Here is a 25729-nt window from a genome sequence, read left to right on the forward strand (position 1 = left end):
CACATCGTAGATGCGCCTCCAAATACCGTTATGCGACAATGTTGTGCGGATAAATACTGACCCGAAGCAGGAAAGTTCGATGAAATAGATCAGGAAATACTGAACCTTAGATGACAAACCTTTTTCTGGTCAGAGTTCCAAGCTAAAATATTATCACATAGCGGTTTTTCTAGGCGCAACGACGATATTCAAATGAAAAGCGGAAATAAAATATTGCTCACTGCTGCCCAGGTAGGTCATTCTGCCCAAACTCAAATATTTAGGGCTCAGACTTCATGATGAGTTTCTACGTCAATGAAGTTAATTTGGTTTGTATGTGTTGAAACAATAAATATACTTCAATTTTCATTGCACTTTCTTAGAAATTTACCCAATGCTTGACGTTTGTCTTGTAACGGTGCAATACGACCATTTTAGAGTACGTGAATTAATGTTTTAACATACCGGTAATAATATAAATTATTGCAGAATAGATACGACAAACAAAATTACAACGATAAAATAAGGAATGTTAAAATACAGTAAAATAAATTATATCAACATATACTGCAAATCCTGTCCCATGGTACGTCATTCAAATCACATTTCAAATTACTATACAAACCTGTCATTTAAAACGAATGCGCAATTAATATGGTAATTAATCCACATCATCAGCTTCATATTTATGATATACCATGATAAGTAGAACAAAACATCAAAACATAAAATATTTACTTTATCTTATACATTTTTACATAAAATTATATACCCACATATTACAATGAATACATTTTCTTTCCTTAAAGAATTTGCCATGACACAAAAAAAAATCTGAAATAATTGATAACGTTCCCCATTCAAGTCTTGAGCAAGACTACACCTCCGTGGAAACTACTCCCCTATTTTCAGAAAAGAAGTCTCATATAATGCATGGCATTTAACTGTACATTATTTTAGTAGGAATCCATTAACACTGTCGCCTTTCAACATCAAATATCATATCAAAGTCTTCTGAATAGTCTGATATTTAAGGGGACGTATGTATATTACATTAAGATATTATCATCTTGTAGGTATCACATGTAACATATATCCAATTTGCCCTTAGTTTTCAAGAGCAGTGGTATTAAAAATTCACGGATATAAATTATCGTTTATAAATATGATTTGTCGCACTTGTGAAATTTCTGGGATTCAGTTTCTCATTAGATGGTCCCACTTTGTGTGTCCATACCTGAAACAATTCTCTGCTTACGTGTTACGTAAATATTCCGCTTATTACTGTACGTCACATCTAAATCACAAGCACGTTTTGTAAGGAGATGTTCTTACACTTATCCTTGCTAAAAAATCAAGCACCAGTGAAAAATACCCCTTTTTCTCAATAATAGTCGTCGAACTTCAGGTCACTGACGTCTTGCAGTCTTCATATTAAATGATATTCACTGAGGCGAATTTATGTAAATAAAACTTATTAAAAATAACACTAATTGCTGACATTCAGCACACATTATGATGGTAAGATACTCCGCGACAATGCGTTCCTCTTGCCCTCAGCTGCGTAAATTTGCTGCATACAAATACGAACTAAAATAATGCATGGCAGAGATGTGGTTTCGGTATTGACTCTTCCAACCTATCATACTTAACGACTGACCTTTAAAGTTCATACTGAATTGTTATACAATTTGCATAGTACGCACATTCACTCATTGATATCGCTCGTTTTGTGAGTTTTTCACTGAAATTTCACACTCTAACAATTATGTTCAACCGTTCGTATTGTCAATCCAATTTAACTGCTGTACTACTGGCAATTTCATACACTAATGTTGGCCTAAACAGCCCAGTATGCCTACACCAATATCCCAGACCAAAAATTCACAAAACAGTAAACGTTCCTTATCTTCCGTTTTCTTTTACAAAATATTATATTTCACTCGTAAATAAATAAACATGTACTGAGGACGCTGCATTAAACTTTCCTAGTTAATTCAACTGCTCACACATCTTATATCATTTAAAGCAAAGTTCCATGGATGCAAAACTCTTCATATGTACAATCGGTAGTGTGATGATGCCTGTTAACATAGAAAACAGCTACAGATGATAATTTCAAATGCATATGTTGGTATGCTTTAGGTTGCAAAGCAACTTATTCAGTATCCTCCATCCAATGTTATTCGGACTATTATTCTTCAGAATTGTGAAAAAAGAAAAACATCTGCGAAGTTTGGACATCGAAGTGACCGCGAATTATCAGAATAATTTGATGAACAAATACTGTTTTCATTCATTAATTGCGGGGTTGTTCATGTAACTCATAAATATAGAAGACTTATGTTCATGTTCGTAATAATAATTGGCTCTATAAAATGGTGAACGTCACACGGTCGTTTCCATAGTGACCACGTTTTGTCAACACAGGCTATCTTTACCGTCTAAAAACATTTCCTCAGCTGAGGTAGGGTAACGTTTAGCAACACTGCCGACACTGTCACCATTATTGTGCAGATGATTGATGTGGAGATGATTTGTATTGTTACTGCTTGAGCTCTTCTTTTTCCGCTCGTTGCGACGATGCTGACGGAATTTTATAACTGCTGTCACTGCAATCAGTAGGGCAAGAACACCTAATGCCCCTGCACCAATGGCTACGTACAGCAGAGGAATACCGAACTGGTAGGCGCAGTTCGTCTCTTCTTCGTCGAACCCTGATGGGCAGTGCCTGGATCCATCACACCATAGAGCTGCGCTGATACAGGCGTTCAACTCGGGACACCTGTAATAACAGCCAGTGTTCTCTTTCAGCGTGTCTCACTTTTGGGAATTAATAATTACAGAAATATCTGGGGACTTGATAAAGGCCTTACTCAGTTCTGTTTAAACCTTGGAATTTCAGAGTCACATCCATGCACACTTACTCACCCTCATTGGCACACCTCACACATTTTACTCTGGACTGAATATTATCATAACAGATGGCAATGATTTGGATCGTTAATGCTAATAGAATTCATCATTCAGATGTTAGAAGCTCAAAAGGACATATTTTCTGAATTGATGCCTCGTGAGTTAATTTTCAATGCATTAATTGTAATCACATTATATAATGGTTTGGGCTTTTAGGAATACAAGTACAATCAAGTTTTAATTCTGTTGAGTGAAAGACCACATCAGAAATGCAACCATTTCATTTTTACATTTACGTGCCTCCAAAAATAGATAAATTTACATGGTTCCCTTCCGGTTAATAACTTCAATGGAATAACTTATAAAACGCGTAATCTATGATCGGAAGTTTCTTTGTCATCTGTTCATGAAATATTAAACAATGTTATGCATTTAAAAGGCAAGTTCAACTTATTTACAACAAACCCAGGAAACTGCAGATGAGTTAAATTTTAACTAATATGAGAAAAGACAGTGTGTGGAGCATGATGACAGATTTGTAAAAAGACGTAAAGCATCGATTGTCGTAACTCTTCAGAAAGCTTACAAAATATCTTATTCTGAAGTTATATTTACTGCAAAATCAAGTATACTATAATAAATCATCGCAGGAACTAGAGGCAAAAATTTATCGAAATGCAAAATCAACGATGAGGTGTCCATACTCTGCATTAATTTGGCCTTCCTCTCCATCACCAGAAGGGATTCATAGTAAGGTAGAAGATGAATCAAGTACCATTACGTCAAAAATTCATATTATGAGCTGCTTCCAGGTTTCTTGTAACTTGCAGATTATTGAGTTCACATATGCTGTGGTTGTGTAGATCATAACATGAATGACGTTGATTTAAGTGAATGTATTCGTAAAATTATATCGTTGTTCTGAAGGGATAATTTTCATTCCATACATATTACCAGGACATGTAGAGAAGAGACAGATTTTGAAGTCAAATCCTAGGAATACTTTTAAGTCTTCTTTGTTCTTTAAAAGTATACACTGCAGTTCATAGATCCATTCAGGTTTCCTCCACGTTAAGCAGTACAATGATGATGACGGTGGTGATGTTAATAATGATGGTGAATGAAATTTGAGATTATGTCCGATTATCTTAGTTTTAATATACTAATCCGCAAGAACTTCACTTCGTTGCTGTTGTAACAGCAACTACTGCTGATACTAGTGTTGTAGGCCGTCGATGGTCCATATTTGCACAGTTAAAGCAACATGTACGCTGTCCAATATCACAAGAGGTATACAAATGCATAACCACCAAAGATTGTTAAATATTTAAAGTTTCTTCAGTCTTCAAGCATCATCTTGAATTGCACAGGTAAGTAGTGAACGTTTTATACCAAATATTGTTAAAAGATTATAAAATAAATTTTATTTCATTAAATTTGAGTTTCACTTTATCGACTGTATATTCCATTTTTCTTCTTTAGAACATTGTAAATGAATGTTTTCAATTAGTAATTAACTAAATAAGCGGGAGTACATTAGCCCAATTTAATTATTTCCTTCAGTTCACTTATATGCAATAGTGACTTGTTTAACTTAAATGTACATCTTTCCTATGATGAAATTGAGGCAAGTTTTGATTACTTCTTCAATGATATTGCATGGAGAGGAATTTATGACTTCTTACATGATTTGGGTAGAACATGAAGTTCTTCACCAAAGAAGCATGATTCAATAAATTATATTTCAAATGTAAGTTCATGCTCCTGGTTCGTAAAAGTATTCGATGGAAACAAAGTTTACGATAAATGTCATATTTATAATTTCGTGAGGCCAACAAAATTGCTAACAGAAAACATGAGCACGTGTGAAAGAGTGTACAACAGGAGAGTTCACGCACGTTCAAACTACGTGTAATATATTATATTGGAATGATTACCAGTATAATTCTTGGATTCATTATAGATTATTTTTCAATAACTGAAATAGGTTTCATGATTCAATTGTTTTGCCTGGATTACTTTACAGTTAACATTTCAGATTAATTACGTGGAAAAAGGATCTGAATACAAGAGTAAGAAAACTTTTTGTACACCATGTAAGACAATACTTCTATATGTAAATATTGGTAAACTGCAATACGATTTAAGAGTATTAAAATTACTTAATGTTACTACAAAGGAAATTCTCACGTTGCTTTGAGTACAAAGTACGTAAATTCGTTACTTCCTAAAATATTTTGTAGCACGTTAGCACATCGGAAGACTCTTAGACTTTAAAGGCTGTATACTCAGAATGAAGGATAATGATATTTATAAGGTAAGTATATACAGTATTTCAACATATCCCAGTGTAAATTTGAATTCCACACGTCTAAAATTTTCCTCTCCTGCATCCTCGCTCGCTTGTCTTCCTATTTCCTTCAAAATACAAATGAATGTACATTCCAGAATCAGAGATAAATGAGATAACCATGTTTAAAAATTATTAAATATTTGTATGGTAAGCTTGACTATGCCACTACAGTATATGTTCAGCCTCGGGAAAAATTGTCTTTAGAACCATCCACTTTGCTTATGAAGGAGTATTTTCTGCAGAACATCTCACTATTTATTTTGCAGGTGTAGTTGCTGCAAGGATAAGTAGAGAGAAAAACAGTGCTCCTTCGTAAAATAATGATAACGTCAGTTCAGCAATTAGTATCGAAGATCGACCCGCCGGTATTAAGCTTCATGGAACATTTCATAGTTCGGCATTAACCATTTCATCCTTGCGTAAAATAAAGACTCCACATTTTCGTAAGTAACGTAAGGGATTGTTTAATATTATATTCATATTATTTTTTTCTTTTCTCCGAAATGCTACCCATGAGGTCCGTGTTGTTCTGCACACAATCAGATAGAAATATGAATTTATGATCTACTGATCACTAATCCTTACAATATACCGTCCTGTAAAAATGTTGTCCCATCGCATTCACCAAACAAGTTGGACTTATAGAATCTTCTGTCTAAATGACTATTTACGCACACTGATTTATCGCCCATACACTCTTTATACAGCTGTCACTTTAATTAGATGTTTTTCCTCAATTAAATCGTAATAAATTCCTGTACTGTTGTAAAATTGTCCCCGTGGTCGAACTCTTCCCCCTCCAAAGAGGAATAATTACGACAATTTGAATTTATGTTGTGGTCAGTCGAAATATTTGAGTATTGTATATAAGCCAACCATCCTCAGTTCACAAGCCGATTATAATGGTCTGTAAATATGTAAAAACACTTTTCCAATATTGACCAACCCACGAGCTAATTTTACCCTGTAAGATTCCAGACTGAAGATATCAATTAATTTGACCAAATAAGGGCATTTTACTAAGAATGGTCATATATAGGAAATGTTATTGTATTCAGATTTGTTCAATGCTTAGTATTTCCTTGATGTTACTAAGGAATACATTATTCATCCAATGCATAGACTTATAAAGCTTCTTCATTCCTCAGTTACTTGTCTGCACTTCTTTTGTGGATAATTCACATACCCTTTTGGCTTAATACTAATATATCGTCTTGCTAAAAATGACTTGAAGGTTTATTACTACCGTCGGTGACAATATCAGGAATAATCACCTTAACTATTTTACATTAAACCCCATCTAAATTGAAAATAAGAACAACTATTTTTATAGTTAAATAGAGGTAAAAATACTTATGTTTTCTCAATTATCACAGAAAGGATGGATTATTTTTTTGCTCATATTTTGGTACAGTGGAAATTTATTTTCAGTGTCTTCATTTAGAATATACTCATATTAAATAGTAGTGAATAGTTAATATTATTTTCAGCATCAGGCGACCAGTCAATACTCTGACGATTTCTCCATACAGATGTACTTAATAATTCTGTTGCACACTAATACTTGTTATGCCTTTAATTTACACTGCATTTTCTTCTAATTTCTTGATGTAACACCTTGTCGCTTCACAATTCTTCAACTGAAACAGTGCTCTGTTTCTTTCCAAGTTCATTTCGAATTTTCAATTTGTGTCATTTCTTCATGCTACGTATTCGATCTGTTTTAATGTAACACATGATTTCAACGTTGTGATACATGAAACATCTTCACCCATAAGTAGGAAGACCAAACCGAGCGGGGTTGCTAAAATTTTAAAGTAACTTAAATAAAGAGCAGATTAAAACTAATTCTGAACGATTGCATCATCTCGATTCCATTTGCCTCTACCAGGAAATGGCTTGGGCATTTGCCCCTAACCATCTAATTAAACTATGTACCATAGCACCCCTCCCATTTTCCTGAATGCTGAATGTAAGGCCCCAATTAAACTAAAACTAAATTTACTGAAAGGTAAATATAAATTTATTCCTACCTGTAAGGGCAATCTGGCATGTTGGTGGAAGATGACATCACAAATGAGCTGGATGAAGTCAGTAATGGCCTCTTGGACACCTCCATCCAAGTCACAGCATAACTGCCGGGCTCTCTCTCCAAGAATTCTACGACGAAACTGCGTGCATGTGGCGACAAAAGTAATAATTTATTTGTAGATGTATTGCTGTTGTTACTGCGGTTCCATCCATCAGAGAACACCTCCACCACTTGTAACTTGTTTGATCCTTCCCCATCCACACTTTCAGCAGGACAAACCACTTTAGGATCTCTTGTGTCCACTCCAGAATAAACAACAATTCTATTCAGTGTTGGGCATCGCTTATTTACAGCCTTAGACGTTGAGCTTGATGAGGTTGGAAGTTCAAACCCTCGTATTTTTAGGTACAGGAAATTGTTAGCCGTATCCTCTGGTTCTATAAGCCAAGGATGGTTTACACACCGAACACTGGAAGATTCTTTCTCACTAATACTTGACTCTTCCCGTATGTCTTCAACCGTAGTGTGCTGTGTGGAATGAAGGACTGCTTTTCTATTTATAGGGCTACGAAGGGCAATTTCACCACTTGACCCACGTAGTCTTCTTTCCTCTCTAGATGTTGAGCACATACTTCCGTCCATTTCAGATCCACTTAAGAACTGATATTCTCCTTCAAAATAAAAGTCACTAAAATCTTGCGTTATATTCATAAGCGTGACGGTAAAATTGACTTCCACCACAGAAGAACTCAATGTTGTTATAACAAGAGGTTCTGAGAGTCTAGAGCAAAGACAATCTCGAGGTAGTTGTACTCCAGGCCATGGATATTCAGACACCCAAAGTTCTGACACCCCTGCAGTGTTACCAAGGTAACGGGACATGGCGAATTTTGATCTGAGGAGAGAGCATTTATATCGTCCTGTTCTTGAATCTAACCTGGAGAGACATGGACGGTCACCAAACCTGGCACGAGTGAAGGTCAATTTTACTCTTTCTCCTGGACCTGATTCAAAACGAAGTATACAGCTAAGATTTTGTGCTCCTCCACGACCATAGAAAAATACACTTCTAGGTGACTGGAATCGACCAGAAGCAGGTGCCAAAGGCGACGATGTAAACACTCTATCGCAGGGATTGTCAGAATCTTTGATAGGAGCACCTTCCAGTGAGGTATCAACAAACTCGTAGCGAAGGACGAAGCTAACAGGGTATAGAGCACTACCTTGACGTAGGAACTGTTCCAGTGTAAGTTCTGAACCTGTAGACACGTAACTTTCTGCTAATGAACATGGGCGAGTAAACCGAGAGCTGTTGCTCAACAGACTATGATCACAAAGGCGTGGAACTTCGTCTTTGCAGAACTCTCCCAACAGGCTTACATTCACCTGAAATCAAGTCAAGAATAATTATGTGAATACAAGTGTTAAGTATTCAAAATAAATACAAAAAACATCCACTTTTGGAACATTTTTCTAAAATGATGAAGAGTAATTAAATTCAGTTTACCAGGCAAGCTGACAATGGTATGGAAGATACTATCTATTATAAAGATGCACATCAACAACACGACATTTTTGCTACGGACAAAGCCTGTGTTATAGGCTCTAAGCTAAACTAAGTGAGAGAGGAACATCTAGAATAGGAGCAATGTAATGATACTTGTTGTGAAAATCTAAAGAGGAATACAACATAAAGAATGAACACATATAACGGTCACAAAATAAGCTAGTTAAGCCTTGAAATATCCTGTATTTGTGTCATCCATTTTCAAGAAAATGCCATGAAAATAACAGACTATTTTGTTATTCCTCATTGCCATCTGTGATGTGTAAATTCGAAACTTTCCTGTGATGAGTGTTGGATTTCGATTTGCAATATTTCAGTGGAAATTTGTAATATTTTGTATTTCATCAATAAATTCCCAGTGTTTACCAAATGTATATTCTTTTCTTCTGTATCTAATTGATTGTTTATTTAAAGTATATTCATGAATGACTAGATAGATATGCCTATAACGCTTTGGAAAAATTAATTGAAGGTTTGATTGAAAAATCGAATGATTAATTAGGCCATTTCTCTTACTCACTGTTGTATCAAACTCTTAAAGTGGGTAAGATATTTGGATGTCATTTTATGTTTGAGATGAACATTATGTAACATAACTTTAAGTTTCATCGTTCAACAGTCATCGAGTAATTAACATCTTGTTGAACTTGCGCAATTATAATGTTGGTAAATGTCGGAAACTAACGTGAAATAATAAACTGATGCGTGTAATATTCTCAATAACTTTTGCAATGGAAGATTGAAGATAATGAATTTCCAGAATTGTTATTGAAAACTACATATGGGAGTGACCATATCACACCGCTTACTAGAACCGAAGTCCAATTAATCCCTTTCTATGTACAGTGAAAACTTGTGTAGGCCTATATTATCGACGTCAGTCATAATAAATATTGAACATTTCAAACCTCAGAAAATGCTATTCAGTTGAGTTAAAACCTAATAATTCCGTGTTGTCTCTGCCCTGAAACCAGAGTCGCGTATTCAGAAAACATTTACGAGAGTTATCCAGAAACTGAATTGTCAATTTGCAGAACTAATGTTGGATGAATATAAACAAACCTAACGTATCAAATGCGATAGTTTCTGTTAAGATCTCCTAAAAGTGTGTAATTTGCTACTGTATACTTCAAATCATTAATAGAAGATGAGTTCACAGTTGAAAATCCAGAAAATGATCAGATTATATCTTAAGTATTGGTTTAAAAATGACGTAATTTGGGATTTATAGAAATTTTTACTTTTAGTTCTTGCATAGATAAGCTAGCGGGTACTATATTTAAGATATCATCATATCAACATAGTTAATGATTTTATGCTAGGTCATAGTGCGAATAATCCAACCTGTCTTGGTGATCCAGTGCTGGAGATGCGCCCGTCCCAAATCCTTAGGCGTGCATTGCATTCAGCTCCCAAGTCGTAGGCTGCAGGATCTGCACTAGCAGCGTGGTACTTAACAAACGACAACCAAACAGTCTCGTGTCGTCTACCTTGGAAATGATAGCGACAGGTAGTGTTGGGCGGTAGGGAGTGGCGAGGATTCTCCAAAACTCCCCATGAAGAATCGAAGCTCGTAAGTAAGAACTCACAGTGACCTCCGTCACGGACAAAACTGTGAGAGCGGGAGTCAACGAAGAGTACCTGCACAAAGAAAATCATATTTAAAGTTACTAAACATTTCCGTACAGTGCTAAACCTGCTGTGATCTTAAAGTTCTAAGTTCGTGTTTACACCCTTCGAATACATCTATTTATTATCCGGATAATCTCAATAAATATAGAAGTACTGGGCTGGATCTACATTAGCAAGATGGTAGAAGGAACGATAACATTTTTTTTCCACTGTTTGGAGGCTCTTACGGGATTGATCACATTTTTCAATTAAACATTGTCATTTACTGCAATAAATACGCACTATATTTATAAGCTATCGTCATATTATTGGTTACGGAAGCTTCTATGGAACAGTACGTATGGCGAACTAATGAATAACAACAATGAAATGCTTATTGTGGATTTTTCTTTAACAATAACACCTTGATGTTAAAAACCATCATGAAATACTTTGCTCGAAGAAAGAATGCTGATACTGTATTACTGACTGGCGTAAACTAAAACACGTTTACCACTTTGGAGGAATAATTACGTGTTACAGTTTGAGATATGCTGCAATAAAATTTTGGTAATAGATATAATGACTTCTGCCCCTTTTTCACAGGATTTCGTGGTTCTTTTGGACTGTCTAAGAGTATAATTACAGAAATAATGTGACATGAAACATGATAATTCCGTACCTTCGAGTGCAGGCTGACCTTATCTTACCTTCATTCAGGCATGCGAATCTACATGAATGTGCATTCCCTAACAGTCAGGAGTTAATAATGTGCAAGTACTGAATAATCTTCATGATACAAATTTCAATAAATAGTACAGCAATTAGCCAAAAATTGGGATAGAATGTCTACTTTGTGAGTTCAGTCAGGTTCGAAGCCAACTTCATCCCGGTGGAGAAACAATGAAACTCCAAATGTGTCAAGCTTCGCCCAACATCCAGCGATCCCCATCATGTGACAACAGCTTTTATCTGTGATAATAAACTGAACAGATTATCCTCCTTATCGTGCATCTCCCACCTGATTGGTCACCGCTGACCTTCATTTAGCACTGTCGTCCAGACGGCAGATTCCCCATAAAGTTTACCTAATCGCTTAAATAATTTCATGGAAGTAGGAAATCTATCGATCCTCCCCCGTGAAAAATTATTCCAATCTCTAATTCTTTGCTCTATAAACAAGTATATTTCCCATTTTGTCCTCTTAAATTCCAAATTTATCTTCATATTACGACCCTTCCTTACTTTTAAAAACAGCCGTCAAGCCCATTCTTTTACTAATGAAATTCCACGCCATTTCTCTACTGACAGCTCGAAACATACAACTTAGTCACCATAATTTTAAGTCTTCCCAGTCCAAAGGGGGAATTTGTTTTGTAACATTGCTATTTTGTCTGAAATCACCAACACTAACTCGTGCTGCTTTCCTTTGAATCTCCTCCAGCGCTTGAATAAAAAAAAATACATGTAAGAGTCCAATACACTCAAGCCGTACTCTGATTGGGTCTCAACAACGACGTATACGGCCTCTCCTTTACATCTTTATTACAACCTCCAAATACTCTCATAACCACACTAAGAAATCGGTAAACAGTATTTAGAAACTCAATAGAGCGATAACCCCAATGAAGATATTCCATTATTTTTACACCAAATAACTTACATTGATCCCCATGAGGTACTTTCACCCCATCAACAAATTAATTAAACTCGGAGGACCTTTCCTCTTGGTAAAACTGTCTAGCAGACTTTTCACCCCGTTTATCACCACACCGTTGCCTGCCGTCCACGTCACAAGTTCGTCATGGCCTTTTGCAGTCGCTCACCATCCTGTGACGTATTTAATAACGTATACAGTGCAACACCATCTGCAAACAAACTTATGTGTGATCAGAGTTCTAAACTCGTATCATACATATTCGTTCGTTTGTAATCTGTTTACCCTCCAGGGTTGGTTTTTCCCTCGGACTCAGCGAGGGATCCCACCTCTAACGCTTCAACGGCAGTGTCCTGGAGCTTCAGACTCTGGGTCGGCGATACAACTGGGGAGTATGACCAGTACCTCGCCCAGGCGGTCTCACCTGCTACTCTGAACAGGGGCCTGGGTGGGGATGGGAAGATTGGAAGGGATAGACAAGAAGAGGGAAGGAAGCGGCCGTGGCCTTAACTTAGGTACCATCCCGGCATTTGCCTGGAAGAGAAGTGGAAAACCATGGAAAGCCACTAACCACTACACCACAGAGGCGGACCATATCATACATATACAAAGGTAAAATAATACTACCTATCTGGACCTCCTCACCCGTCTCAATCATTCAATCTCACTTTCGTCTAGTCTAATAATAGCTCTCATTTGCATCAGTAGTCCCCAATGATAGCGTTACAGTCCATTAGGCCAACTGAATCTAAAATATATTTTATAACTTGCTGTTAATTAAGATATTTGCAAGTTAAGCCTCACTGGAATAATGTCTCCAAAATCCGAAGTGCCTTCTTCCAAACCAGTTAGTAATTTCATAAACGTGTCTAATATGATCAGAAAATTTGCTTTCTTCACATCTTACAAGCAATACATATCAAGCTGACTGGTCTTTAGTTTTTCTTTAACACCATTTCCTTGGGATATTGGAGATAATACAGTTACTCTCAACTCATTTCATATAGATCCTGCGAAAAGGTTATCAAACTAAAAGCGTTTAGTACTTCCCCAGAAATCTTATCAATTTAAGATGCATTTATAGCTTTTAACTTGTGTACATTTTCGTAAATTTATTTATTATCATGGCTATATTTCAGTACGTCGCTAATATTAGTCATCTTCTCCACCTGGACATTACCCTTATGTCCAAAAATATATTAACAAACTGCTGACTAAACACTTCTTCCCGCTGGGTTTCCGGTAATGTCCTTCCTGGAATCTGATTCTGCCTTAAATTACCTACACATACCCATCTACTTTTCACTTTAATTCATATGACTGCCAATTATGCTTGTTCCTCAGCTGACGTTTTTCAATAAATTCAATTGAATGAATTAAAGTGAAAAGTAGATGCTTGCACCTCCTCCTTAATATCATCATTTCTCTGTTGTACTATAATGCGTCTTTACCATTCCTTACCACTTTTTACAGATACATACCTCTTTGTACACCCCTCTTCAATTGCTATATACCCAACCCGTAGACTATTTACAGTATAATTTATAATTTTCCACAGATCGTAATTACTTCTTATAACTTTCTAATGTCCGTTTTATCAAACATACGGTAATGCATAACATTCCTACTTTCACACCCTTCCTTTCAATCGCATTTATTTTTAACTACGATAAAGACAGCTATGTGATTAATTACACCTTCTAACAGTGTGTATTATGAGCACCACATATAGAATATGTGGCCATGATCGTTAAGGCATTGAAGTCTAAGTGTTCTGACACCGTGGTTAGCCGGTTCGGGTACCATTGGTCGAAAAAATGTCACCATTAGAATGGTGGCCGGCAGGGTAGGGGAGGTGGTGGCGTACAATTTCTAATCACTAGATTGCGTGACAAAAGCCTGGATTTAGTTCCGAACCGCTGCGCAGTGCTCATATGGAATGAGGGTATATGACGCTGTTCATGGTGACTCGTCCGTCGGGTGGTGACGTTAAGCCTTTAGCAGGCCTCTTGGTGCTATTCAACAGGTATAGGCTATATCCCGGTATCGGATTTCATCCTCTCCCTTCCTACTATCATATATCACGTCAGTCATTTCACTTCATTAACTCCTCTGATTAGGTTGACGCCAGAAAGGGCATCCAGTCATAAAAAGCCGCCACGGCAGATTCGTTTCACCTCATACCCTGCTCCGTGGAAAAACGGGACAAGGATTGGATAAACAAACATATACGAGTACAATATTCTTCACTCTAGTTGGTTCCAAGGTTACATCGCGCATTCCTATCTACCAAATGTCACTGTAAATTTTGTCACAAATGGAACATAATAATTGTTTTTACTTAAATGAAGTGAAGAATCTGCGGTAAATTAAGAAATAATGTCGTTATTAGATAAATATGAGTACATACTTAAGGCCTGTATACTGGACACCTTTATGTCGTATTTTGCTGCTGGTGCCGTCTTTTGTTAATTTCTTGAGGTCCAGAAAATGGGAGTGCTATGTCTGTGGGCTCTCATTATCTTTGTCCATATGACTAGAGCGGCCAGTTGAAACAGCAAAATGGAGGTCAATAGCATTCACGATGAGAAAAATAGCATGATCCCTGGACCAAAATTTTTTTTTTTGTTAGAACGAAAATAGCATGACCCCTGGACCAATAAATCACTAGTCCACAGAATTCTTCTTACGTACATGGGCCATTGCTTTTTGTCGCCTATTAAATCTTGCATATCGCGATATAATTCAGGAAATGATGTCATTGACACCTGAAGCAATAAAACGAAAGCAAAGAACTTCAGTGAACACAGACATCACACACGAAATTGTTGAAAGTGTAAAACAAACAAAAGACATTCGCGTGTTACTGTGAGCGTAGCACCAAAAGTACTTGTAAAGTAGTAAAGTAGGTATACATAATATTCACCAAAAATAAAATATTTCTTAATTTACCGCAGATTTTAGACTTCAACTTAGTAAGAGCTATTATTATGTTCCATTTGTGACAAATTTTACAGTGACATTTCGTAGATAGGAATGCGCGACGTAACCGGTTAGAATTCTTTCTGATTCGGTTGTAGTTCGCAGATGAACTTATTCACCACTCGTTCGTCACCCTCTCCGTCATTTCCATTACCTTCCCATCTAGCATTCAGTAAATTAATATCACTCGCTAATTATGAGCAGCGAATGACTGGTAAACCCTAAGCAAATTCTAAAATCGTGATGATGGCGAAGTTGAAAATGAATGCATTAACGAAGAAAGAAACAGTTGAAATATAAAACTGCCTGAGAATAAAAAGGCAAATTTCCGGCACTATTGGAGAAGCATTATTATTTTGTAAACCGCGAGCAAATTTCCAGGAATTGTAAAAGGACCTAGTTTGTTTTATGTGGAAGAATAAAAGGCACATGTATAATTAACAACAACAACAACAAATCGTGCTCTAAATCATAGAGATTGGTGTATTTTCTACAAGCAGTTTGAAACACCATAGCAGAAGGACAGCGCTAACAATAGCATTCGAACCGAAGCATTTGAACCCGGTCGCATTGATGTCAAGTCTTTCGAAGGCAAAAGTGGAGACAGCGGTATTTCAAAGATGTATTGTATTGTCCAGATGACACATGCAATTTAATTTCCGTAAAAAAGGCTGGAGAGAAATGTATTGACCAAATTGTTATTATTTATTTACTTACTCATTTATTTTACAGAAATGACGTACCAAATTCTGTTGCTTCATCTGTGAATGGAGATGAACTCTAATGTTCGGTAGTAAGAGTAATTCGCCAAGATAAGTATTTTGTTGTAAATGAAGTTGCAGATACTCTTCAAATATGGCATGAACGATGTGGACATTAAGATAAACGTCCTCTGCGGTAATTGCTAAACGATAGAGGTATTGGCGTTGAGGTCAACAACGAATTTTTCAAAAGTTGTGTATCTTGGGCAAGAACTCACGGCTGGATTTTATAAGTGATTTGTGTATCATCGGTACGACACAATGCAAATTGTCTACAATTATTCAGTGTGATATCGCTATTGAGCTTAACGGTAGCCTGTAGGGTACTGAAATATGGAACCTGTTGGCATGAGTAAACTGAAGAGTGAATGGTTGCTTACGGATTGATGAACACTCCACAGGGTTTGCAGCCGTTACCTGCTACCAGCTGCAGGCCACACTTACCATTCATAATGTAAATTAACTATCAGGGATTGATCCAACTTAATTGTGGATTATTTGCTTGGATGTGCTCGATTAGCATACAGGTGATATTGTAGCTTTCACCACGAAACACCAGCTATGCAGAGAAGATGCATGGATGGACACGACGTAGATTTGAAAATGACTTGACTTAGATTTGAAAGAAACCTTCAAGAAAACTAATGCATCTCGAATGGTGTAAACGTACTCGTCTTCTATTTCATGTTTCTATTACCGGTCATTCAAGTCAGCTTATATAAGTAAATATTACAGCAGTTCCTCTCTGAGCGGTAGTGTGGCATTATGAGAGCTAACCATACCTCAGTCTCTTTGGATTCATCTCACACCTGTTGCCAAACATTTCCATAACAAATGCGCAATAAGATGTGTATTATGAGACGACTCTGAAACCAATGATGGATCAACACAAATTTTGTAAACGACCACCATTGTAATTTTTCGTAATTGCTCCACAGAAATTCAATCGAAATACTATGGATGCGTAGAAAATACATCCCATTAGGGATCTTTGACTAAAATCAAACATATATAGTGTTCCTTTCTTGACCGGGTCCGCTGTCCCTCATATGAGGCTGCGCTTCAGATAACATTCATGCTACAACCTCCAGACACCGGGCGAGTTGGCCGTGCGCGTAGAGGCGCATCCGGGAGATCGTGGGTTCAAGCCCCACTGTCGGCAGCCCTGAAGATGGTTTTCGGTGGTTTCCCATTTTCACACCACGCAAATGCTGGGGCTGTACCTTAATTAAGGCCACGGCCGCTTCCTTCCAACTCCTAGGCCTTTCCCATCCCATCGTCGCCATAAGACCTATCTGTGTCGGTGCGACGTAAAGCAACTAGCATATATATATATATATAAATAAAACCTCCAGACAAGCATTACAAACCGTGTACAAGCCGAAAATCGAAACCAAGGCCTCCATGTAGGGCAAAAATTCTCTACCCCTACACTACGGGGATGGCTATTCCGAGTCACATACAACATTAGGAGTTGGATCAACACAGACTATAATGAATGTTTCCCACGACTACTGAATGTATTTGGCTAATAATCATACTGTAGTGTTCATTTATATTATACAACAAAATAATTTCATTTTTCAATTCTCCTAGAACTCTCTCCGCTAAATTTAAGGTTGCTTTAGGAGAAGGAACCGAAACAATGTTATCCCATTCAGTGCGTATGATGTACGATTCAGAAGAAGTGTCAGCTAAGTTTGAAAATTAACACAATTAATTTCCATTCCTGTAACATATTGGCACGAATTATTTACTCAAGAATAGAAGGAAAATTTTAAACCGAACCAGGAGAAGATCAGTCTGGTTTCTGTATAAATGTAGGTCCAATGAAGCAATTATTACTCAGTGACTGATCATAAATTGGATAAAAAATAGCAACCCCCGTATATCAATTTTATATATTTGGGAAGAATATTAGGTAACATTCTGGTCCAAATCTTACACATTCCAGAGGTTTCTGTATTCTTGTAAGGTACTGACCAAGAAGATGGAAAATTCATTAATTCGAACAAAATGCCATTCCTGTGAGGCATTATGTGTGTGAATTGAGCCTGATAGTTGTGTCGAAAAGCCGTTTCAGAACTTCGGGTAGCTTTCCCAGCAACAATGTTGGCAACCTCTCACCGGAGAGCAATCGTAGGTACTGAATACTAATCTGAGGATAGTAATTCAATACATATTATGTTTGGCAAGACGTAAAATTTAGACAATAATTTTATAGTTATAATTTATAGATCATATTTTAATTACCAACGAATTTCAAAAGTTAATAACCAGAATCACTGTTTAATATCAGAAAATTCAACATTTTGAGACCATGATTCAATATGGAGTTTGCACCAATCAATAAATAAGTTGTTAAGCAAAACTGAATTCATATTCATTCATATTATAATAATATTATGCATATTCGTATTCATATTTAGATATCATGCTAATTTATTGTGTAGGCCTGCCTTCTTAAGTATCACAACATGCCTCCATTTTTGGAAGCTAACTATCATATAAATGGTGAGAATCACCTTGAGGCATACTGCCGTCCACCTCTTCAACCTGACTGTATGGTTATGAAAGTGCCTTAGAAGGTCAGAGAAAACGTATCAGGGACAAGTCATCTTGTCCCTTACATATTTAATGTAAGAGACCGGTCCGGCGGTCGTAAGAGTAGAGAAGTGTACGAGTGCAGTAGGCATTCACATATGTATTATCCTGAATGGCAGAAGAGAATGAAAACATACCCCAGATGTGACGTGTGCCGTTTTGTGCTTCCTTCACGGATAGCAAATGCAAACGACTGCTGTAATCGACCGAATCCCTCACAATGACCCTCAGGGCTAGGGCCTGGATACTGCCGTTCCGCTGTCTATATCGCACATGTAATCAGCCATCGCTGCAAAACGTGCTGCCATCGTTGAACACTACAGAGTACAATCGTAGTGACAACACTGCGACGTGCGAGATGGTGCTTAGGTACAAGTAGAACGAATGTCAGAAGGGTATATGTTCGGTGTGTGTGAATAATTCTAATTCCAGTACGACATTGTCTAGAATCTCTTCTGTTAAATCCGTGAAGCCTCTCACTGCTGCCATCAAAGGGTATCGATCTTCTTCAGCACATCTCCGCTTCGGTTACACCATGTTATTCTGTTTATTTGAACATGCATTGTATTCTGAGGAACATGCAAACCAAGCAAAACAGTTTGTGCCTGGGGAGAGACTTAAATAACACCATGCACTTTACTACTTCTTGAGTGACTGTATACTTCTCTGCGCGGTGGAAGTGGTTGAAAAGAGGGAGAATGAAACAATGCTTTCGAAAATGATAATACCATAACCATAATTTTTTTCCAAACAATAACATAAAATGGTGTATGTGAGCATACCAGCTGTAATTTATTCCCTTTCTGGATGACCAAAAAGCCCAAAAAAAGGTTCTTTAATTTTTGCGTATATACTTTCCAATGACTATGTCACTCATTGGACTTTGAAGCTGTCGATTTCATTTCATGTACAGTGTACTCACGGGAAGGACAATAAAGCATTCGAAGCATTAACATTTCACTCTGTCATGTTGCATCTTTCCGATTTAATGTCTATGAAACCAAAACTTTATATCTCCGTACCCCCTCAAGATAAGGGCGAGGTATATGTGTTCATCAGCAAGGCGTGAGTCACGCAGGAGAATTATGCGCTGAACATCACAGCGAGTGGCGCATCACTTTTTGCTGTCTAATGCCGACAAGTAGAATAGGAAATCCTTAAATATCTCGAAAATTACTCGTCGGATTTGCAAAATAACTTATCGCTCGATTCTCAGTTGTTCCTTTGGGTGAAATTACTAAAGTCCTAGTTAAGAAAAATGAAGTTGCTACCGGTTTCTCGGTAATTACTTAGCTGATGGGGATGAATTGGACTGTATTTTACGAGAATATTAGTACAACAATATGCCTATATCTCTAACGCATCAATATATATTTGAGATGAACAACTCAACTCACTAACCCTGTATACTATGTGGAAAGAATGGTTTTCACATGGCGTCAGGAAACGTATATAGATCAGGGAAGCCAGTCTACTAATTGATAGCGTACTGTTTTATTTGTCAGCCTATTTACTGAGACTTATTAGTGAAATAAAGTAAGATGTGGTAATCTGGGAACTAAGCATTCACTACGCATATACACACTTAAATAGCGCGTCTAATGAAAATTACCTTATTATTTGCCCGAGTAGACCTAATATAATCTTTCCAAAGAACATACTTGAAAATAGAACAAGTACTTGATCACATAATATACTCGAAGCAATGTTCCTTAACTACAAACTTTAGATGTCAAGAAAGAACTAGATAATGATACATAATGCAGCACATCACCTTAATTAGGCCAAATATTTATTTATTTAAACCAAACCAAACCAAACCCCATGGCACTACAGCCCTTGAAGGGCCTTGGCCTGCCAAGTGACCGCTGCTCAGCCCGAAGGCCTGCAAATTACGAGGTGCCGTGCGGTCAGCACGACGGTTCCTCTCAGCCGCTATTCATGGCTTTCGAGACCGGGGCCGCCATCTCACGGTCAGATAGCTCCTAAATTCTAATCACGTAGGCAGAGTGGACCTCGAACCAGCCCTCAGGTCCCCGTAAAATTCCCTGTCCTGGCCGGAAATCGAACTCAGGGCCTCCGGGTAAGAGGCAGGCATTTATTTAAAAAATCACTTAGTGTTATTTTGGACAATGTTCATCTTAAGTTAGTTGGAATATATAATGATAAAATTTTAATTTAGCTATTGTCTGTTTGTGTATAACAGAGTCAGTTTATATGCAGACAATAATAAAGCGATGAAAGTGAAATAATAATGTCCCACTAACTACTTATACGGGTTTCAGAGACGCGGAGATGCCTGAATTTTGTCCCGCAGGAGTTATTGTATGTGCCAGTAAGTGTACCGACACGAGGGTGACGTACTTTAGCAACTTCAAATAAGACCGGACTGAGCCAGGATCGAACATGCCAAGTTGGGGTCAGAAGGCCAGCGCCTCAACCGTCTGAGCCCGTCAGCCCGGCTGATGAAAGTGAAACAGTTGATATATTTCTTAGTTGCTGTAATATAAACCAGTATATTATCAAACTTCAATTGTCAATGTAGGCCTAGATTCAGTCCTACCACGAAATTCGATTATCCAGAATATTCCTTTTAAAAATTACTGTAACTCTTATACTCTTCAATTCTCAAATTTTTAAGATCTCTATTGAAGTTTGAAAGCGTTTCATTGATAGAGGCCATACATTTCTTTTGTAGAGAAAGTTGTAATTATGACGTATTCTTCAATCCATTTAAAATAAAAACACTCTTAAATAACGCATCGAATGAAAATGATCTGATTATTTGTTTGAGTACTCCTACAAAAATATTTCTTAAGAACCTACATGGAAATTAGAACAAGTACTTGATCACATAATATATTCGAAGCAAAGTTCCATACCTACAAAAAATATATTCCCTTGTACTCAGAATGAATTCAGCAGAGAAAAGTGTGCTGTCAAAAGTTACCATTCAGAGGTATATATGTCAACATTATTGATAAACAAAGCCTTTTTATACTTTCTGAGTATTGGCAATAGAGTAGGAATCCTAAGAAACAAATAGATGAAAAAAAAATGAAATGTCGTATGGCTTTTAGTGCCGGGATATCGCAGGCCGGGTTCGGCTCGCCAGGTGCAGATCTTTCTATTTGACTCCCGTAGGCGACCTGCGCCTCGTGATGAGGATGAAGTGATGATGAAGACGACACATACACCCAGCCCCCGTGCCATAGGAATTAACCAATTAAGGTTAAAATCCCCGACCCGGCCGGGAATCGAACCCGGGACCCTCTGAACCGTAGGGCAGTACGCTGACCGTTCAGCCAACGAGTCGGACAACAAACAGATAAATTACAGCGAAAATATTAACGAATCATAATTCAAAGAAATCTCAACAGCACACTAAAGAAAATATCATACCAGCAACAATAGGCCGTCTCTTCAAGACCACTGAGTGTGACTTTTGAAAACTCTCTGAAGTAAATTTTGTAACTCATCAAAGAATACAGACATACAAACAAAGCCACAGTTCAAAGAACACTGAGTTCCAATACAGCTACCTAATTATTACATTCCGGAGATACAATAACTTTCGCTTTAAATAAACGTTGTCTTAACTGCTAACTGCATAACTACACCATGTCACTTTAAGGACACAAACCACCCTTTGGTGTCGCAAATGACTCACGCAGCAACTACAATTTAGGCAACTTATTAAAAATGTTTTTTTGAAATGTTACGTTATTTATCTTCTTTAACGATCTGAAGTATATCATTAAAATAGTTTTATCGTGTCAAATATCACTTTGTACAATATTTTTGGTAATTAACTTTCTCGTGATATAGGTTTCACAATTACCCTGTTAAACATTACAATTGTTTTATGAATAAATGTACTTCAAATTACTTTTCTTACAGGTTCGAACCCCACTGTCGGCAGCCCTGAAGTTGGTTTTCCGTGGTTTCCCACTTTCACACCAGGCAAATGCTGGGGCTGTACCTTAATTAAGGCCACGGCCGCTTTCTTCCCACTCCTATCCCTTCCCTGTCCCATCGTCGCCATAAGACCTATCTATGTCGGTGCGACGTAAAGCAACTAGCAAAAAAAAACTTTTCTTACAGATTAATATCATCAATGAATTGTATATTCTTGATTATTGGCACCTCGATAGCGGTATATCATATTTATTTCCTTGTATATTTAATGAAAAATGTTTGTAGACCATTTGTGACCATTCCTACCATAGACTACTTCCAAGAAATAAGGTTTTTCGTCATCAGTGGTTTCTCCTTCAACTTTCCCGCGACATCTTCAACTGTTGCCGGCTCATCTTCACCATCACTATAACCTTCTTCGTTACTGTATTCAAAAAATCACACAACTCACTCTACACTGTGTTTTCATTATCTACTTCACTATTCATTAATTTGGAAATTTTATCCTCCGAAAGACCACGATTTGAACACGCCACCTCTGCATTTCGATATCTCATGTTACTTTCAAATAACGTACCGTTATATTTTAAATAGTTATCCCGTTAAATATGGCATTTATGTGATCGTTGATACACAGACCACACACTGGGGTTGTATGTGATCCAAAGGCACATGTGACTCAGAGAAAATAAAGAAATACGTCCAAACACTGAAGGGAGAGTGAATAACAGCACGCTAATAGCGGTTGGCGCTTGTATGGAAATGGTCTAAGGACGACAGGGTCATGGCGACCCATAGTGGGTTTCAGTGACATGCAGTCCGGCTCCATGGCTAAATGGTTAGCGTGCTGGCCTTTGGTCACAGGGTCCCGGGTTCGATTCCCGGCAGGGTCGTGAAATTTAACCATCATTGGCTAATTTCTCTGGCACGGGGACTGGGTGTATGTATCGTCTTCATCATCATTTAATCCTCATCATGATGCGTAGGTCGCCTACGGGAGTCAAATCGAAAGACCTACACTTGGCGAGCCGAACATGTCCTCGGACACTCCCGGCAATAAAAGCCATACGCCATTTCATTTTTAGTGACATGCAAGTGAGAATTGTTTAACTTTTGTACTTGGTAATTATATTAATCAAATGCTGTTGATACCACAGTTTTGCACTTCGAACATCATCGAGTGAATGATTTATTAAATGGTTGGATTCCCGAAGGTTCATGGGTTACGTCCAGGATGATCGTACAAGTTCTCGATTTCAGAGAGATGGCGATAATTTGTCCTGCAAGGGACCAACACAACATTATGCAGGAACCTCATGAATACTTGATCAGTGTTGTGGAAACTCGTCCCTTGAGTGCCACGAGACCGCGAGCAAAACAGGACATTTTAGTACGCCTTTTGCGTAGACCTATACTATCTCTGTGCACTAACTGATACCTTTTACGGAAGGAAAAGAGAGTTCGTCATCATAACAAAGGGGCCTCCACACCTTAGTGTCAGGAAAGGCAATTCCTTGTCAATTAATAATGGAAGAAAATCACATCCGCTTTTGTCATCTCTCGTCTTCGATTTGTACGATTAAAATTCTTCATGGAACACGATGTCTCATCTTACAACATGTGGCAAAACTTCAAGCTTATTCAAGCTAAACCTTAATGCCCGGTTTCCGGAACGTGAGATATCGAACCTATAGCGGCATCGAATGGTTAACTTGTGTTTTGGCGTTGCACGAACGTAAGATAAATCTATCGGTTCGATAAATCGCTTGCTAACTTAGAGGGCCCTGAGCAGGAGATATCTATTTGTTAACTTGCTGGGCGCGTGCGTAGTACTTCAGTGTCAGCAGCTAACATTGTGTTTGTTAAAATTTTCTATGGCTTCCTCATCTTCTTCCGACCAAGAAGTTATAGAAATGGTCAACATTCTAGAACGACCACGATTATATCATCGCCAGCCTAATGTTGTAATGAAGTATACAGTAGGGAAAATGAATTCAAAGACAGATTGAGGCTAAACAAATTACTGTCATAGGTTTGGTAGAGGTTACAGGCGACAATTTGCGTCCTGTGAAAAATAATTTTCCATTGCCCCTGTTGATCAATTATTAATTACGATACCCTTTAAGATTCAGTACTACTGAGTCTTATCATATTTGTATCTGTGACTGCATTCGTGTCCATGAAAGCATTGGTACTACTAAATGAGTATAACCGATAATTGAACATTTATCGTAGTAGGCCTACTGCAGGCCTACTTTCATTGGCAGTGGGCATATACTTTTATCGTGGGATTGTTTTTAATTAACGATATTACATTACAAGGAACTAACAGGTAATGTAATTATGTTAATTACCCGATATATATCGTTATGCTGTGATCATTTTGTAATAACAGGGAAGATATACGGTATACTTATAAGGCTCAGTGCAAACTGAATTGCGCGTGACATGTGTCACTCGTGTGCATATTTCATTACAAATCCTCAAACAATGTCAAATTCTTCTGACAGTCCTTAAATACCACAAAACTGATACCCACGTCTACAAGAACTAGTTGAATACCCATTTCTCGCTGCATGGCAAAGATGGGATAATATGAGCTGCACAGAAAGCTCAAATGAGATGCATTACTTGTGCGCATGCGCCTGACAATCTAGGGAACACACCTAATACACAAAAACAAAGCAGTACGAGGGGTGGCATCTAGTGTGTATTTATGACACTTGATCAACGAGCCAATAGTTGACAGTTCGATAAGTTAGCTGTTGTTCCGCTGTGCAACGCAGCGAAGATTTATCGAATCGACAGCTCTAACAAAGCAATAGCTATCGAAAAGATATCTCACCGTTCCAGAAACCGGGCATAAGTGTAGCAATATGCAAACTTCAAGCTATTCAAGCTAAACCTTAAGTGTAGCAATATGCATTTTACTTGGTATGGAAATATATATCCATCTGTAACAATAACATCGTTTCTTTGGAGTACACTTCTGTTCGTGTTAGCAAGCTCCAGTCATATTGTCCATGCAACTATTTATATATAATAGCATGAAAGGGGAAAGTGTGAGGCATGTATGAGGACAACTGTATGTGTACAGCTGTTTGTTTGGAAGATGTAGCAGAATATTGTTAGAGGGAAAAGTATTTGTTGTTTAATTGTTGGTTACTGAATTTCGAATGCAGCGATTTTCCTCACAAATACATTTTTAGCAAGTATAGCATCCTCACATAGTACATTACAGATTAAATATCAACTTTGCTAATTTGGTATTTTTTTATAATTCATTCAGATGTCGTCATTAAAATAGAACACTGGTATTTAATTTAATTGGAAACGACGAAAGGATAAG

At 37.5% G+C, this 25729-nt stretch overlaps 1 protein-coding gene across 1 annotated transcript in view; it reads right to left on the minus strand.

Moving 5' to 3' along the window:
- Positions 1-756: 756 nt before the first annotated feature.
- Positions 757-25729, minus strand: part of LOC136863779 (uncharacterized) — a 742720-nt gene continuing 717747 nt past the window's right edge. The window contains exons 6-8 of the mRNA XM_067140131.2: positions 10192-10488; positions 7282-8666; positions 757-2764 (exon numbers count right to left, since the gene is read on the minus strand). Coding sequence (XP_066996232.2) covers positions 2401-2764; positions 7282-8666; positions 10192-10488 — 2046 coding nt within the window. The 3' untranslated portion in view covers positions 757-2400. The remainder of the gene's footprint in view (positions 2765-7281; positions 8667-10191; positions 10489-25729) is intronic.

The sequence above is a fragment of the Anabrus simplex genome, chromosome 2 (assembly GCF_040414725.1).
Source record: "Anabrus simplex isolate iqAnaSimp1 chromosome 2, ASM4041472v1, whole genome shotgun sequence".
NCBI classification, from domain to species: Eukaryota; Metazoa; Arthropoda; class Insecta; order Orthoptera; family Tettigoniidae; genus Anabrus; species Anabrus simplex.